The 16,453-nt window shown below is 45.0% G+C and overlaps 1 protein-coding gene across 2 annotated transcripts; it reads right to left on the bottom strand.

Annotated features, from left to right (window-relative positions):
• Positions 1 to 2,501: 2,501 nt before the first annotated feature.
• MED7 (mediator complex subunit 7) lies at positions 2,502 to 8,789 on the bottom strand. 2 transcript variants are annotated; one of them, XM_073355226.2, is made up of 2 exons: positions 7,538 to 7,732; positions 2,502 to 6,534 (listed from the first exon to the last, which is right to left on the bottom strand). In XM_073355226.2, the coding sequence occupies exons 1-2, from the start codon at positions 7,556 to 7,558 to the stop codon at positions 5,824 to 5,826; spliced, it is 732 nt and encodes a 243-aa protein (XP_073211327.2). In that variant the 5' UTR covers positions 7,559 to 7,732; the 3' UTR covers positions 2,502 to 5,823. The 2 variants fall into 2 exon arrangements, with proteins under 2 accessions (XP_073211327.2, XP_073211326.1); XM_073355225.2 differs by lacking the exon at positions 7,538 to 7,732 and adding an exon at positions 8,710 to 8,789 and having other exon boundaries at positions 2,503 to 6,534.
• Positions 8,790 to 16,453: the final 7,664 nt, after the last annotated feature.

The following is a 16,453-nucleotide window of genomic DNA, read 5'->3' as shown; positions in this document are numbered from 1 at the left end:
GGTGGAGGTAATACCAGGTGCAAATGGTGGCACAGACCTCTAGGTCCCACTTACATGGGGTGATTTGAAAATTCCTTGATGCACACAATTTCTGGACTTATTCCTCAAGCTAATCCTGCTGAAATTCAAAAAGAGGGCCAGCACAAATTCAGAGCGCAAGTCCTGCTTATTCGTTTTCTCCTTTCGTTGAGCAGGATTTAGACCTCCTGACGACTCCGTACACAGGGTTGAACTTTCTCCTGGACCTTCTGTGGCACTTTCCTTTAAAAGTGGTTGGGAGCTGCCGCACCATTGCGCCTGAAATGGTGTTTGCATGTGGCCAGGTTAGTAGCACAAACTCTTTGGAAATTTAGCAACCCTTTAAGTGAGCTCTTTCCCCCCCCTCCCCCCCGCCCCTTGATTTAGGGTGTTCTCACGCACTACGAAACAACAAACTACAGAACTCATTCTAGATGCTGTGAAATCCCCCACTGACCCTGTAGCCCCATCATCTTCATTGGAGAAAAAAAAGCCCTTGGGCAGCAATTCCTTTTAGAATGACTACCATTCTAGCACTCCACCTCCTCGTAGAAAGAAAAGGAGGACTTGTGGCACCTTAGAGACTAACCAATTTATTTGAGCATGAGCTTTCGTGAGCTACAGCTCACTTATGCTCAAATAAATTGGTTAGTCTCTAAGGTGCCACAAGTACTCCTTTTCTTTTTGCGAATACAGACAAACACGGCTATTACTCTGAAACCTCCTCGTAGATTACACAGCTGCCCAACTCATATCAATGCAGTTTAGATTATTATTCCGTTATTTTGTATTATTATGCTGGAGGCTGGTGGTTGCTGCCAGCAAGCGTCTCTGACCTATGCCAAAGACCTCCTTGCAGATGGGGGGACTACTAGCCACCTTTCATTCAGCCTAACTTGAGAAGCAGTTGAATGCTATTTAGTTTAGTGACAGCTAAAATAGAAGTCAATACCCAATGCATAGAGCAGCATGGAAAGCCTGGAGTATAAGCTGTGCCATGCTAGCTCAGAGATTTCCCTGAGACTGACAGCAAAATTCAGGGGGCAGGACATTGATTTGATTGCACCTGTGTGTGTCTGCACGTGAAAGGTACAACAAAGCAGGGAGAAACCCAAATCAGCATTGTAGTAATGTAGTGGGGCTCTAGCAAGAAGCCAAGACTTCTTTTGGGAACAGGAATAGCAAGAGGCAGACTTGGATTTCTGAACAAGGACATTGTCTCCTGTTTATTCATACTGTGTTCAGGTTAACAGGACTTTGTACATTTTTCATAAACAGGGATTCACCATAGAAATACCCGACTATCATTTTCTCCTAACAACTAATCCCAGTAAGGCCCTGAATATTGGCTAACCGCTTGGGGCAAGGTGCACTGGTACTTTGTTTTTGAACGTCTTCCTTTAATTCACATATTCTGAGTAAGAGAAACTTTCTGCAGCCACCTAATCCCGCAGTAACAAACACTTGGGTTTTCCTGTAATTCTAACACATTCACAGGTACATCCAGAGCACAGAGTTCTAGAAAGCAGCTACGTATCTGGGCCAGAAAGAGTCTTTGTCTATAACTGCTACAGGACACTCCAAACTTATTACCATTCTTCATACAGAAGATTTAACGTAAGTCATTGGTAGTCAGACGATCCAAAGCCACCCCATCACTGGACACCATCAGCCGACGGGGAGCTTTGGATATTCATTCTAACTCCTTATATTTCAAAGGAAACTGCTTTTGGCATAACTGGTACTATAAACATCCTATGAAATGAAATGTTTCAATTGCTTGAATTCCTCACTCAAGCACCTACTGATGTTACAAGAAAAGGAGTACAGCTCACTTCATCGGATGCTGTAGCTCACAAAAGCTTATGCTCAAATAAATTGGTTAGTCTCTAAGGTGCCACAAGTACTCCTTTTCTTTTTGCGAATACAGACTAACACGGCTGTTACTCTGAAAACTGATGCTACACAGGCAGAATTCCAATGCAATTTTTTTCCAACCATCTTGAGTATAAATTAGGGTGTGTCTAAACTGGAAAAGGAGATCAAAGTTAGGTAGGAGGCTAACATAGGTTGGGTAATCCTGACCTAACCATGACCTCTCTTCCTAAAATAGACAAACCTTACACCCAATCACAACAATGGGCAATTTTGCAAAATTAAGAAAAGGCAACAGGTTGTTAAATTAAGTGAGGACATGAAAATTTTGTCCAACAGGAGAAACTCCTTTTTCCAACTCTGTCATCCCAACAAATGACTATTTTTAATTGTCCATTCTGACAAATAAAAAGGAAACTGAATTCACAAGAAAACATAACATCAAATAATATGAAGGAAACAAGCACTGGCTTCAAAACAATGGTGGATGGTAGAATATTTTTGATGGTTCTCTGCCCATTTTCCCCTTTTGCTTAGCCACATTGCATAGATATCAGAAAAGTGATTATCCTAATGTGTACTGCAGAATGGAAGAGGAAAAGGAGACAGAGGGCTAGAGAGTTCTTAGGAGAAAAATCAGTTTTTATTAATCGATTCCCTAGTTTTTATAATTTAAATTACCCCCAAAACATACCTCAAATTATTAATTTTTTGATCAAATGTAATTTTGGCTACTTCCATGTGGTGGAACACAGATTGGTCACAGTATTTTTGCAGCAGATTATTAATCATCCAGGTAAGTCTATAGGTCATAAAACATTGGAAAACCCCACCTGCTAAACCGCTGCAGGGCGGTGCAGCATGTTATTAAACAAACACTCAAGAAATAGGTAAGGTGACTGGCCTACTGGACAACTTCACAGGACCATTGTTAGTGCACCTTTCCCTTGAACAGGGTACAGGGAGTGCGGTATTTTCAGAATGCATTTCTAAATGTGTTTGAGCCCAAGACTTTAATAGGTATTTTTATCAAGAATGGGCAGGGGGCAGTAATCAATGCAAACTGTCCCATAAATCTGTTGGCCCTAACCATTGATACTGTTTGATGCCCATATAAAGATCTGATAGTGCATTATGTGATCCTAGGAGTGGTGTTATATTTTCAAAAATGTTAGGACTCAGGCAGAGTAATTGGAAAGGTTTCCATTAGCACTTTAGAAGGCACATCATTAAAAAGGTTAAATTATACAGAATAAAACTGAAAGTCATCTTGACCTCCGATAATAACAGTAGTTTTCAGTTATTGCTCATTGTTTCATTTTGTACAGCCAAGTGTGGCTAGGGAGCCAGATTTTGAAAGATTTTTCAATAGGACTTAAACATGTATCCTGCTTAGGAGGTGCTTTTGAAATTCCTACTAGCTGCCTGTCTGGATCTTTATGCAGCTGAATACCTTTGTAAAGCTGGCCCAAGGTTTACTTTTTTCATTCTTCTGGTGGAACGTTGATGGGAGACGCTGCTTTTTTCTAATCTTGCCTCAAAGGGTCAGTAGTGGCCATATAAAATTTCTGTTACTAGATGAGAAGTTTTATTGTATGATCTTAAAAATTACTTTATCTCAAAAATATGTCAATAATCATGTTACATGACTGTGTACGAGATCTTAGAATTAAACCTCGACCGTGGATTTAAATTAACAAAACATATTTCTGAACCACCCATCTTAACATTTCTGTAGCTAAGGAGTTAGAGTAGTGCAAAATTGTTATTTACAGCTCCCTTGAAACCAATAAGCATAGATGGCCTCTGAAACCCAAAAGAGATACTGGGCACTTTAATAAATGAGCAAGTATGATTAGACATACGCAATTTGGTTTTGAACCTTAAATGTCAAAGTTCAGGATCTAGTCATTCTTGTTAGCTGTGACCGAACACTTCCAGACCTCTCTAATCAGGGTTAAGAACCAAATAAAGAGCTTACCCAGACATTCATTTTATACAGAAAGCACAGATTAATAGATTCTTCAGTTGAATGACCTTTATTTCAACACTATCTGCTACAAACTTATTAAAAGCATTGTTTAAATTTCAGCAACTGTCCACAAGATAAAGATTGCCCTGACTGGTGACTCTACTGGCAGTAGAGATGGGCATAGGTCTCAACTCACTACAGCAAATTGGGGCACTTCATCGCTGCTAGCAATATACTTTTGTGATTAAAGTGTGTGATCCTGCTCCTACTGAACTTAGTGTCAAAATTTCTCATTGATTCCAGCGGGAGGAGGATCATGGTTGAAGGTCTTCATTTTACAACAGTCTGTCAACCTAGGAAGTTTTTACACCAAAAAAATTATGTACAACGCCATTGAAATGACCTGAATCAGTCTTTAAGTCCAAGATACAGTGGGTGAGATTTTTAAAAACAAAGAATTTAATCAGAGACAAGTCTCAAGGGGTTTTGAAGTATAAGTCTTTTCATCTGTTTGCAAATGTAAGTTTTTATTTTAGAACCTTCCTGTTTTTCCTGCCTGCATGTTATTAGAGGGTAAGTGGGTAGGAGTAACATGTATGCTGCTCTAGTTTCAGTTGGGAAATAGTACTCAATGAGGTTTCATTGCAAAGGGCATGGATATTGTACTAACGTTACTCCCTGAAAGTCTATGATGTTTCTAAAAGGAACAAGGGGGGGGGGGGGGAAGTCACGGATATACACTGGTGCATCACATGGAATCTAGCATGTAAGAGGGATTACGGGAGGCTGCAACGTTCTGAAAAATAGTTGCACAAAAAAGTTTTTTTGTTTTTGTTTAACAATTGTATTGTACCAGGGCCTGACTCACCTCTCAGTCACTGAAAGGAATTAGATTAAGTTTTATTCAAAACAGGCTGTAAAGTCTTTGTACAAAATGGATTTTTTGCTGGGATTAATTTGTTAGTGTTCACAAGACGAAAATAATAAATACTAAAAATTATTGGTTAAATCCTCCTGTCTTTACACAGGGCTTGATTCTGTGACTTGATCCTGGCTAAGAGGGAAGTGGCACGTGCTCTCACGTCAGCTATTTTCAGCGAACGTGTATATTTAATTCAGAGTTAGCATTTAAAGAATATTCCCTGTTATGTTTAAAGGAGTGAGTATCTAGGTATCTCCTGTTTTAAAAGAATTACTGCTTATTAGTCTTTGGAAAATTTAAATCTATTTTGTTACCGAGACTGTCTCATGCACAGAGTTTATTGTAGAGTTACTTAGGAATGTTAGGCTACCAACACTGAATTTTTAAGCCACTAATGAAAGTAAGCATTTTTACACAAGAATTATATTGACTTTACAAAACTAAAAAGGAGAGAATGAAATTTTGACCTACCAACATTGTCAGCAATAATAATAAACCCATCTTTTATACCAGAATATACTTTTATATAGTTACTTACCATAACATTTTTACAAGGTACTTTTAACTTATTTGAAATTGTCAACTCCAGATTTCCTACAGAGGCTGATCTTTTCTCAATCCCATATTTTATGGAAATTCACAAAATAAGTGCATCTATAAAACCAGCAAATGATTGATGAAAATATAATAAAGCCATGGAATAAAGCTTACTTCAACTGACATGATGCACTTATTTCAACAAAATATTATAAGACTTATTCTTTTCTGTTCTGAACAGCACGCCACACAAATTGCATCTACAAAATATCAAGCAATGCTTCTGTTTGTTTGGTCACCTGCAAAATCCTTACTTAGGATTACAAAAATAAAGACTTCTGGGTTATTTTATATTCACTAAATTTCGTGATTGTTTATTTACACAGATACCAAAAGCAGAAGAAAAAGAAATCCAACAAAAAAACCCATGCCATATGACCTCTAGCATCAAGTCCACTTCTTGCCCCCCAAAACTTTATACAATTACAAAAGTGTCTTTTCATGTCATTTCATCAATAATGCTACACATAGCAGCATCTTTGTCTAAAACCTGATCTTTCTTGCAGCCAGCGCGCTCTCTCTGCTGTTCATTCTGTCCAATACAATTGTTGCGGTCATCAGTATCCATGGGCTCAGTTTTTAATCTCATCCCACCCTCTGAATGAGGCAAATCATCAGGTAAGGAGGCCAGGCAGTTCTGGATCATTTCTACAACTCGCTCTAAATGCTTCTGAAACCTCTCAGCAGTCTCCAAACGCTGACGTTTCTGCACCTCCATCATAACCCTTAGAGTCTCCCTGGCTTGGTGGGGTCGATATTCATTTATAAGATGATGGACATGGACAAAAAGCAGTTTTAAGTCTTCCAGTTTCTCCTCCCGTTTTATGCTGCCTGGGCTCCTTATCAAGATATCCAAGAGGTCCAAAAAGTTTATCAGGATAGACATATTGAGTTTCCTTAGTTCCTTCTTGTGGTCAAACTGCATGGGATGCAATCGTTCGATGCCTTGGCTTTCCAAGGGTCGAATAATGAGATCATCACACTGGAATTGGTTACCAAACATCATGTAGCTGTCTTTCACAGGTGGTGGAGGCTTAGGGGCTAGACCTTTCCGAATATTTTCATCTGTATATTCCTTTATATACTGCATTGGAGGTGGAGGGAGAGCACTCACTTGCTGAGGTTCACCCATTGTGGCGCATGAAAGTACCTGTGGAATAACCCATAAAAATGTAGGATTAGGCTAGTTATAAATTAGTTTTACAGCATATCTAAATATAGTGCAGCTACCTCTTTCAGCAAATGTGATGTAAGGTCACTGCTAGAAAGATACCACCTGTCCCATCAAGATCTCCAATTAGACCTTGGCTTTCAATATTACAGTGATTTCTTTAATCACTTCTTATGCTGGCAACTGTAGGAAAATGGACTACTATAAATGCTACAAGATATATTTTTAAAACCAGTGTTGTTCTTTAGATCCAAATTTAGTATTTACCAAGCATGGTAGGGACTGGTCTATCAAAATTACAAGCTGAAGTTCTTGGTTTATCCACAGAACAGGTATGGCAACAGAACAAGCTTTTCTCCCACTAGTTAATGACCCTGGTCTCGAAGGGCTTCTAGAGGCACAAGCAGGGTTCAGCCTTGACACTCATTCAGTGCTTGGGATCTCTGCTCGGACTGTAGATGAGGGTGCTATGTTTGGTGTTTTTTGAGAGTCAGACGCTTGTCCGCTACAAATGAGGCAGAAACCTTCCTAAATTTCACACAGGCCAGTAAGAAGCCATCGGATGTAGACTCTTTCCATCCCTGCCACCTTAAGCCACATCGGACTGGTCACAAAGATAAAAGGTTCCATCACGTCCATAACCAGCCCCCTGACCACACAGCCCCCAGCTTTGGATGAGTCACTCCAACGATCAATTTAAAATCAGACACAGCATAACTCCCCTTCAAAAAGACAAACTTTAAATCCTTCCCTTTAAATGGATCCAAAATGAGGGAGGATCCCCAACTCTCATCCTTGCGAGTGAGGCTGGGGCACTGAGTTGTCAACGCACCACCCTGATATGCTCTGCCGTGGGAAGTGACAGGCCGCACCCATCCCCAAGCCCTTGTCAGCAGTGAGCAAAGCCCCAGCCCGGGGGAAGGGTGGTACAGCGGTTAGAGCATTTGCCTGGCACCAAGGAAACCTGGCTGTAATCACCCACCTCTCCACTCATTTCCTGCATCACCTGAGACAAGTCACTGCGCCCCTCTCTGCGCCCCTGGCAGTGAGGAGGAACCACTAGGGGCTGCGAGCGGCCCAGTGCCTCCAGCGACAGGCCCTGTACATCTTAGGCGAGCCCCAGACACCGCTGCCAGCACCTGCCTGGGGTTGGCTGGGCACAGGGGTGCTGGGGGGGAAGAGGCAGGCTCTGTAGTGCCCGGAGGGAGATGGGGGAAGGGGGCAGGCTCTAGAGTGCCCAGAGGTAGCCGGGGGGGAGGGGCAGCTGGGCTCTAGGTGCCCGGAGGGAGCTGGGGGGGGGGGGCAGAGGCTGGGCTCTGTGGTGAGGGGGGGGAGCGGGCAGGCTCTAGGGTGCCCAGAGGGAGCTGGGGGGAGGGGGCAAGGAGCTGGGCTCTGTGGTGAGGGGGGTCAGGCTCTAGGGTGCCCAGAGAGAGCTGGGGGGGGGGGGGCAGAGGCTGGGCTCTGTGGTGAGGGGTGGGGAGCAGGCAGGCTCTAGGGTGCCCAGAGGGAGCTGGGGGGAGGGGCAAGGAGCTAGGCTCTGTGGTGCAGGGGGGGGCGGCTGGGCTCTGTGGTGCGGGGGGAGGGGCAAGGAGCTGGGCTCTGTGGTGCGGGGGGCGGCTGGGCTCTAGGGTGCCCGGAGGGAGCTGGAGGGGGGGGGGCGGCTGGGCTCTGTGGTGCGGGGGGGGGCAAGGAGCTGGGCTCTGTGGTGAGGGGTGGGGGAGCGGGCAGGCTCTAGGGTGCCCAGAGGGAGCTGGGGGGAGGGGCAAGGAGCTGGGCTCTGTGGTGCGGGGGGGGGACGGCTGGGCTCTGTGGGGGGGGAGGGGCAAGGAGCTGGGCTCTGTGGTGCGGGGGGGAGGGGCAAGGAGCTGGGCTCTGTGGTGCGGGGGGGGCGGCTGGGCTCTGTGGGGGGGGGCAAGGAGCTGGGCTCTGTGGTGCGGGGGGGGCGGCTGGGCTCTGTGGGGGGGGGGCAAGGAGCTGGGCTCTGTGGTGCGGGGGGGGCGGCTGGGCTCTGTGGGGGGGGGAGGGGCAAGGAGCTGGGCTCTGTGGGGGGGAGGGGCAAGGAGCTGGGCTCTGTGGTGCGGGGGGGGGCGGCTGGGCTCTGTGGTGCGGGGGGGGAGGCGCTCCACGTGCAGACCCCTCGGACCCAGCGCTCACCTGGCGGCGGCGGCGGCTCCCCTGACCGTCCCGGCAGCAGAGACGAGCGCAGCCTCCCGCCGCTCCGTCCCGCCCCCACTTCCGGCGACCGCCGCGCCTTCCTTTCTCCCATTGGCTCGCGGGGACGGCCGTGGGGCGCGGACGTCGCCGTTTGACTGGCTCTTCCCAACGCCAGTCACACACCTGCCCCGCCCCTTTGCCGTCGGCTGGCTGCGCCGGCGCAGCGCGGAGCATGCTGGGAGTGGATGCCAACGGGGGGGGGTGGGGACGGAGGGACGCAGCTGTGCTTGGCGCGCATGCGCATGGGGTGCATGGCTCAGTGTCTCTGTCTGGGGCCATCTGCCCTGGGCAAAGGGCAGGGTCACAAGGGGGTGGCTCTCCCTCCCTCCAACCCTGGCCCCCATTGCACCCCCAAATCCCCCCCTTAGTTGCACCTGCACCTCAGGAGCACTGGCTGCTTCCCACTCCTGGCCGGTGGGGGGTGAATGCCTGTGGCCCGCGAGGGGGCGGCGGAGCCGAACCCCCCGGCGGTGCGGGGCCCGGGGCTCCCACCTCAGGCCAAAGCAGGACCCCCTGCTTGTTTTCATCTCTGCTCCCGAGTGTGCTGGAGGAGCAGCTGCCGACGCTCCCTGCTCCGGCCTGCTGCTTGCCCCGAGTCCCCGAGGCCAGGGCCACCAGGGACCAGATCATCCGGTCTGACCCGGTGTGAGAACTGCCCCCAAAGAATTCCTCAGGCAGATCCTGTTGGAAAACATCCAGTTTTGATTTTAAAGTGATCGGTGATGGAGAACCCACCTCGACCCCCCAGGAAATTGTCCCAGTGGTTAAAAGAAAAGGAGGACTTGTGGCACCTTAGAGACTAACCAATTTATTTGAGCATAAGCTTTCGTGAGCTACAGCTCACTTCATCGGATGCATCCAGCGAGAAACTCAGAAATTCAGCAGTTTCTCGCTGGGTGCATCCGATGAAGTGAGCTGTATCTCACGAAAGCTCATGCTCAAATAAATTGGTTAGTCTCTAAGGTGCCACAAGTCCTCCTTTTCTTTTTGCGAATACAGACTAACACGGCTGTTACTCTGAAACCTTCCAGTGGTTAATTATTCTCACCTAGGGTTGCCAATTTTGGTTGGATGAAACCTGGAGATTCATCACATGACATCATCTTTAATTCAAGGTTAATCTTTAGTTCCTGGACGCTCCAGGACAATCCTGGAGGCTTGGCAACCCTACTCTCGCCGTTAAAAATTGACACCTTATTTCCAGTCTGAATTTGGCTAGCTTCAACTCCCAGCCATTGGGTTGTGTTAGACCTTTCTCTGCCAGATGGAAGAGCCCATTATTAAATATTTGTTCCCCACGCAGATACTTACAGACTGTAATCAAGCCACCCCTAAACTGTCACAGGTTCCATTCCATTGTGGTAGAATCTGTTCTGTGGGACCGCTATGGGTATGTCTACACGGCAATGAAACACCCCTGGCTGTCTCGTGTTGGGCTCACAGGGCTCAGGCTGCAGGGCGATAAAATTGTAATATAGACATTTGGGCCAAGGCATTGGGACCCTTCCCCCTCATGGTGTTCCAGAGCCCAGGCTCCAGCCCAAGCCTGAACATCTTCTGTGCAATTTTATAGCCCCGCAGCCCAAGCCCCAGGAGCCTGAATCAGCTGATGTGGGCCAGCCATGGTTTGGCTGTTTTATTGCGGTGTAGACATACCCTATGAAATGAATTTTGGTGCGCTGATATTCATGCTATGTTCCCTTTGTGGCAGCAGAGGGCAGCAATGTTCCTGCAATGACAGGAGTGAACCCACCTATGTTTGCAAAAAGAAAAGGAGGACTTGTGGCACCTTAGAGACTAATAAATTTATTTGAGCATAAGCTTTCGTGAGCCACAGCTCACTTCATCGGATGCAAAATGACAGGTTTCAGAGTAGCAGCCGTGTTAGTCTGTATCCGCAAAAAGAAAAGGAGGACTTGTGGCACCCTAGAGACTAAAAAATTTATTTGAGCATAAGCTTTCGTGAGGTACAGCTCACTTCATTGGATGTTTGACCTATGTTTGTGACTTTCAGTTTTGTAGCCGTGTTGAGCCCAGGATATTAGAGAGATAAGGTGGGGGAGGTAATAGCTTTTATTGGACCAACTTTTGTTGGTGAAAGAGAAGTTGGTCCAATAAAATATATGACTTCATCTGCCTCTAAAACATTTGTGGCATCATTTAGTGACAGTCCCTTTTCAGGATTAGTCATATTGAAAAAAATTCAGTAAGAAGATAATTTCTTTTGTTAATGTAGCAGCACCGCCATCTCCAGTGCATGGGGTACCCTACAGCACCCCCCTCAATTCCCTCCTGCATGTCCCACTAAATTTCCACTATCCAAAGTATTTAGAACAAGATTCCCTTTCTAGGGTATAATTTATTTGGTCTTTACCATTTCTAGTGGCCTTCCAGGCTCAGACCCTGCCCTCTTTGCTAAGGGGATTTCATACCCTTCCTTTCAGGGCTTGTGCTGTGCTTCTCCCTCACCCCTTTAAATTACCCTCCACCAGTTCCACCCCTCCCCACTAGATAACAAAGAGTAGGTATACACTCCAGTAAAAGACCTGTGGCATGGCAGTGGCTGGCCTGGGTCAGCTAAGTCAGGCTCTCAGGGATGAGGCTGAGGAGCTAAAAATTGCAGTGTAGCTGTTCAGGCTCAAGCTGGAGCCCAAGCCCTGAAACCGTGAGGTGATGGGTCTCAGAGCCCAAGCTCCAGCCTGAGCCTGAATGCCTACACTGCTGCTTTTAGCTCTGTCGCCTGAGTCAACTGACCCTGGGCTCTGAGGTTCGGTGACATGTATTTTTTTTTGCACGGTAGACATACCCAAAGGCTTCCTAACAAGAAACAAAACCCTCCTAACAATAGTCCTTCCTCTGAGGTATCTGTGGTGAGGTGCAGTCTGCCAGCTTTTTTTCCGTGACTTGGAGACCAGGTCCCACCAACAAGCAAACAGACTTCCCTGCTAGAGTCTCCCCTGCCATCTCAGGGGCTTCTGCAGACCCCATTCCCATTCCTCTGACTCAGGGCTTGTCTACACTTACGAAGCTGTAATGCTTCAGTGAAGACAATACCTATGCCGACAGGAGCAGTTCTCCCCTTGGCACAGGTAATCCACCTCCCCAAGAGGCAGCAACTGAGTCAATGGGAGAATTTTCGTGTCAACCTAGCGCTGTCTACACTTGGGGTTTAGTTGGCTTAACTGCGTCACTCGGGGTGTGGATTTTTCACACCCCTGAGCGATGGAGTTATACTGACCTAATTTCCTATTGTAAGTCAGGCTTTAGACTTCTGATTAATCCCTTCCTCCCATACATGTCCCTTATCTACCCCAGAAGCATGACTTGGTCACATGAGCCACCTGTCACATGACTTTACTTTTCCCCACCTAGGGAGGAGAGTTGGCTGTGTCACAGGTGGGCCTGAGACCCATCTCCCTTAAAGGGCCAGCCACCCTGCGACAATTAATTATTTCAATTATATTGTTATTGCCAAGAAATAATGCAGTATTTGTGACATCAGTCTCAATGGCTAGACAAATTCATTTGAATGGAAATCTGCAGAAAATTTGTTTCACACATGAACTTGCATTATGTTTAATGCTTATATAGGCCAGATCAAACATTTATATTTGAGACCCGGTCAGTGGTGACTGTGACTCCGTGGCAGCACCATAAACTTTGACCTTTTTCCATTTGTATGGTGGGAACATTTTTAAATCTTATATTGATGCCCTCCCTGACTTCAGGTGCCCAGTTAGTACAACAAGCACAATAAAATAACCAATGTAGCTCCCCAGTAAGGGGGTATAGCCCTTGAACTTTAGGAAAGTTGCCAGGGAGGTCTGGGGGTCACAAAGTTGAGTCATCGTGCTTTTTAAAGAAGCATGGTCACACTTAAGCATTTCAAACAATGTCACCGATGGCTCAATATACTATTGCAATGGGAATAATTTTCTGTAGTTCCTGTCCCATCAATGCTTGTTTCAAGACATTTATTGTCAAACCAGAGACTTCAGCTGCCAGCGATTACCTTTTCATGCTGCTTGATTTAGAAGATTATAAACTCTTTTTGTTCTGTGTTTGTACCACACCTAGCACAATGGGGCCCTGATCCATGACTAGGGATTCTAGGAACTGCAATAATACAAATAAATACAATAAAATAATAATAATAAATAACAATAGATGCTATTGTAACCCACACACCGCCTGGGTGGGGTGTTCTGACCCATCTAGTGGCAGGGAGACCACTTAGAGAGAGAGTTAAACGAGTCTGCTCTACAGCCTTAGCTAGTTGGCTTTTAGCTCATGCGGTAGAGGCTCCTGCACTAAACTTCAGATGTCGCCCATTCGATCCCGCCCGCTGACGACCGGGGTCTGTCGGCGTCGCACTATCAAATGTAGACAACAGGGTTTCCTTTTTTGGTATGATACCAAGCACCAGTTTGCACATTATTTTCTCTCAAAGTGGGTTTCTTTGCCATTTGGTAGTGATTGGTTACTTCGGATTCAAGGGCTGCTGGTGGGCAGTTTACTTCAGCACAGTCTTTCTATGGTAATTTTCATATTTTCTTCTTCTGCTGCCAATACCTCTACTGACAAAACTGGACAAAGGACCTTACATTCTGGATCTGGTAAGTCAAGAAGTGTGAATTAATTCAGTGCTTCTGACATCAGAAACACTTCCATGGCAATACTGATGTCACAAACACTGGATTGTATAATTACTGAATGGATTATTCAGGCAAAGGAGGGTGGATGTAGAAAGTTCCTATTCTTTGCACACAGATAGCTTGATGAGCAGCCAAGGTGGGCCAGGCAATGCAGAAAAAGCACATGACAGGATAATGGTGGTTTGGTAATGGTTTTGTAAGCATTTCCCCACCCCCACCTTCCCTTGGTTGCGTGTATGAATGTTGTTAACTATTTACCATGGCTTGGGGCAAATAGTCACACTGTGTTGATGTGTAGGAGTGATTTTTATCTGTAAGAAGTCTATGAGACATTTAAAAGAGTTTTCAAATGTGTTAATTTTGATACGAATAGAAGATACAAGGAATAAGTGAACTCCAGTATACAATATATCCTTTAACTTGCCAAACAATCAAAATGTTTTTAAAAATTGAAAGAAATAACAACAGTATTTAAAAGTTTCTGACGTTTCCCACTATCCTACATTTGTATACCAAAAGCTTGGGACTTCAGTTCATTTGAGGATGATCCTGGAGTTGTGGCACTGGGCTAGACACAGGACATCTGGGTTCAATGTCCAACTCTCCCACAGATTCACTGCCTGACCTTGGGCAAATAATTTAATCTCTCTGGATTCAATTCAAGGACCAATGGGGTCAATGAAGAGATTCCCAATGGCTTTTGTGTCTCAGTTCTCCATCTGTAAAATGGGCATAATAATACTTCCCTTCTTCAACCAGAGTTGGATTGTAAACTTCTGTGGCAGGAACAGCTGTTTGCTATGTTCATGTAATGATGGTGTCCCAGGTGACCTATCACAAGGGTGCCATGATTGTTGTATATGTGTGTGTGTGGGTCTCTACACTGCAAATAAACACCCACAGCTGGCCAGGGTTAGGTGACTCAGATTCATGGGGCTAAAAATTGCTGTTTAGACATTCAGGCTTGGTCTAGAGCCTGAGCTCTGGAACCCCGCAAGTGGGGAGGGTACCAGAGCCCAGATTCCAGCCCAAGCATAAACATCTGTACAGATTTTTTTAGCCCCACAGCCCAAGCCCCTGAGCCTTAGTCAGCTGATCCAGGCCAGCCACAGCCATCCTGCGGGTCTTTTTTTCCAGTGTAGAATGCTCAGTGCTACTTTAATACAAATAAATAATAATTTCAGGAAGAAAAAAGTTGGTCTACTGTAACATACTCCTCCATAGGTTTCAGAGTAACAGCCGTGTTAGTCTGTATTCGCAAAAAGAAAAGGAGGACTTGTGGCACCTTAGAGACTAACCAATTTATTTGAGCATAAGCTTTCGTGAGCTACAGCTCACTTCATCGGATGCATACTGTGGAAAATACAGAAGATGTTTTTATACACACAGACCATGAAAAAATGGGTGTTTATCACTACAAAAGGTTTTCTCTCCCCCCACCCCATTCTCCTGCTGGTAATAGCTTATCTATACTCCTCCATAGAAGAACGCATCCCATCAGCGCATACAGAAATAAGAAGACAGTTTGTAAGTCACAAACTGAAACAAAGATGGAAAATGGAATTAAAAATACCCCTTTGGCATGATGAATGGGAAAACATCTGTCAGGAAATGGAAAAGGAGGACTTGTGGCACCTTAGAGACTAACAAATTTATTTGAGCATAAGCTTTCATGAGCTACAGCTCACTTCATCGGATGCAAGCTTATGCTCAAATAAATTAGTTAGTCTCTAAGGTTCCACAAGTACTCCTTTTCTTTTTGCGAATACAGACTAACATGGCTGCTACTCTGAAACCTGTCAGGAAATGCTAACTGTATCAGGCAACCTTTTTGGATTTAGTGGTTTTACATTCCTATAACAAAAACTGGGTTTAATTATCACTGCCTTGTATTCTGTGTGGTCATTTACAAAGAGGAAGCAACCTGCAAAATGTAGAAGGCAGTGGAAAATCAAGCCCTTTTCTCCTTTTGAATGCTCACCGTGGTCTTCTTGAGTCACTCCTCCAGTTTGTGTGTATTGGTCAAGATAGATGAGATAAAGCTGTCAAGTAATGAGTTAAAAAGTGTTTCAGTCTCATTCCTGGAAGCAAGGTGGGTGATTTTCGTAAGCTAGGAAGGGGAATCCACTCAGCATATACTGAATGGTCAAAGGATCTTTCCATGATGGTTCTAAAGGAGAAACTAACATCAGCTAAAAGCAATGGGGTACACTAGGGCTGTCAAGCAATTAAAAAATTAATTGTGATTAATCACACTGTTAAACACTAATAGAATACCATTTATTAAATATTTTTGGATGTTTTTCTACATTTTCAAATATATTTATTTCAATTACAACACAGAATACAAAGTGCACAGTGCTCACTTTCTATTTATTTTTGAATACAAATATTTACACTGTAAAAAAACAAAATAAATAGTATTTTTCAGTTCACTTCATACAAGTACTGTAGTGCAATCTTTTTAACATGAAAGTTGAACTTACATATGTGGAATTATATACAAAAAATAACTGCATTCAAAATTAAAACATTGTAAAACTTCAGAGCCTACAAGTCCACTCAGTCCTACTTCAGCCAATTGTTCAGACAAACAAGTCTGGTTACATTTGCAGGAGATAATGGTGCCCGCTTCTTGTTTACAATGTCACCTGAAAGTGAGAACGGGAGTTTGCATGACACTGTTATAACCGGCATCACAAGATATTTACATGCCAGATGCCCTAACGATTCATATGTCCCTTCATGCTTCAACCATCATTCCAGAGGACGTGCGTCCATGCTGATGACAGGTTCTGCTCAATAACAGTCCAAAGCAGAGCAGACCGATGCATGTTCATTTTCATCATCTGAGTCAGATGCCACCAGCCAGGACCGGCTCTAGGCACCAGCAAAGCAAGCACGTGCTTGGGGTGGCATTCCGGTCATCCTTTTTTCTTTTTTTTTCTTTTGCTTGGGCAGTTGCGCTCTCAGAGCGTAGGGCGGCAAAAAACCTAGAGCTAACCCTGCCACCAGCAGAAGTTTGATTA

Source organism: Lepidochelys kempii, chromosome 8, assembly GCF_965140285.1.
Source record: "Lepidochelys kempii isolate rLepKem1 chromosome 8, rLepKem1.hap1, whole genome shotgun sequence".
NCBI lineage: Eukaryota > Metazoa > Chordata > Testudines > Cheloniidae > Lepidochelys > Lepidochelys kempii.
This window is presented reverse-complemented; position numbering and strand designations above follow the sequence as displayed.

What these genes read in the sequence shown, in the direction of transcription:
- MED7 (XM_073355226.2), bottom strand. Translation starts at nt 7,558, where the DNA reads ATGCAGGAAATGAGTGGAGAG. An exon ending in TGCAGGAAATGAGTGGAGAG is followed by an intron (nt 6,535 to 7,537) that starts GTGGGTGATTAC and finishes GTTATTCCACAG; the next exon opens with GTACTTTCATGCGCCACAAT.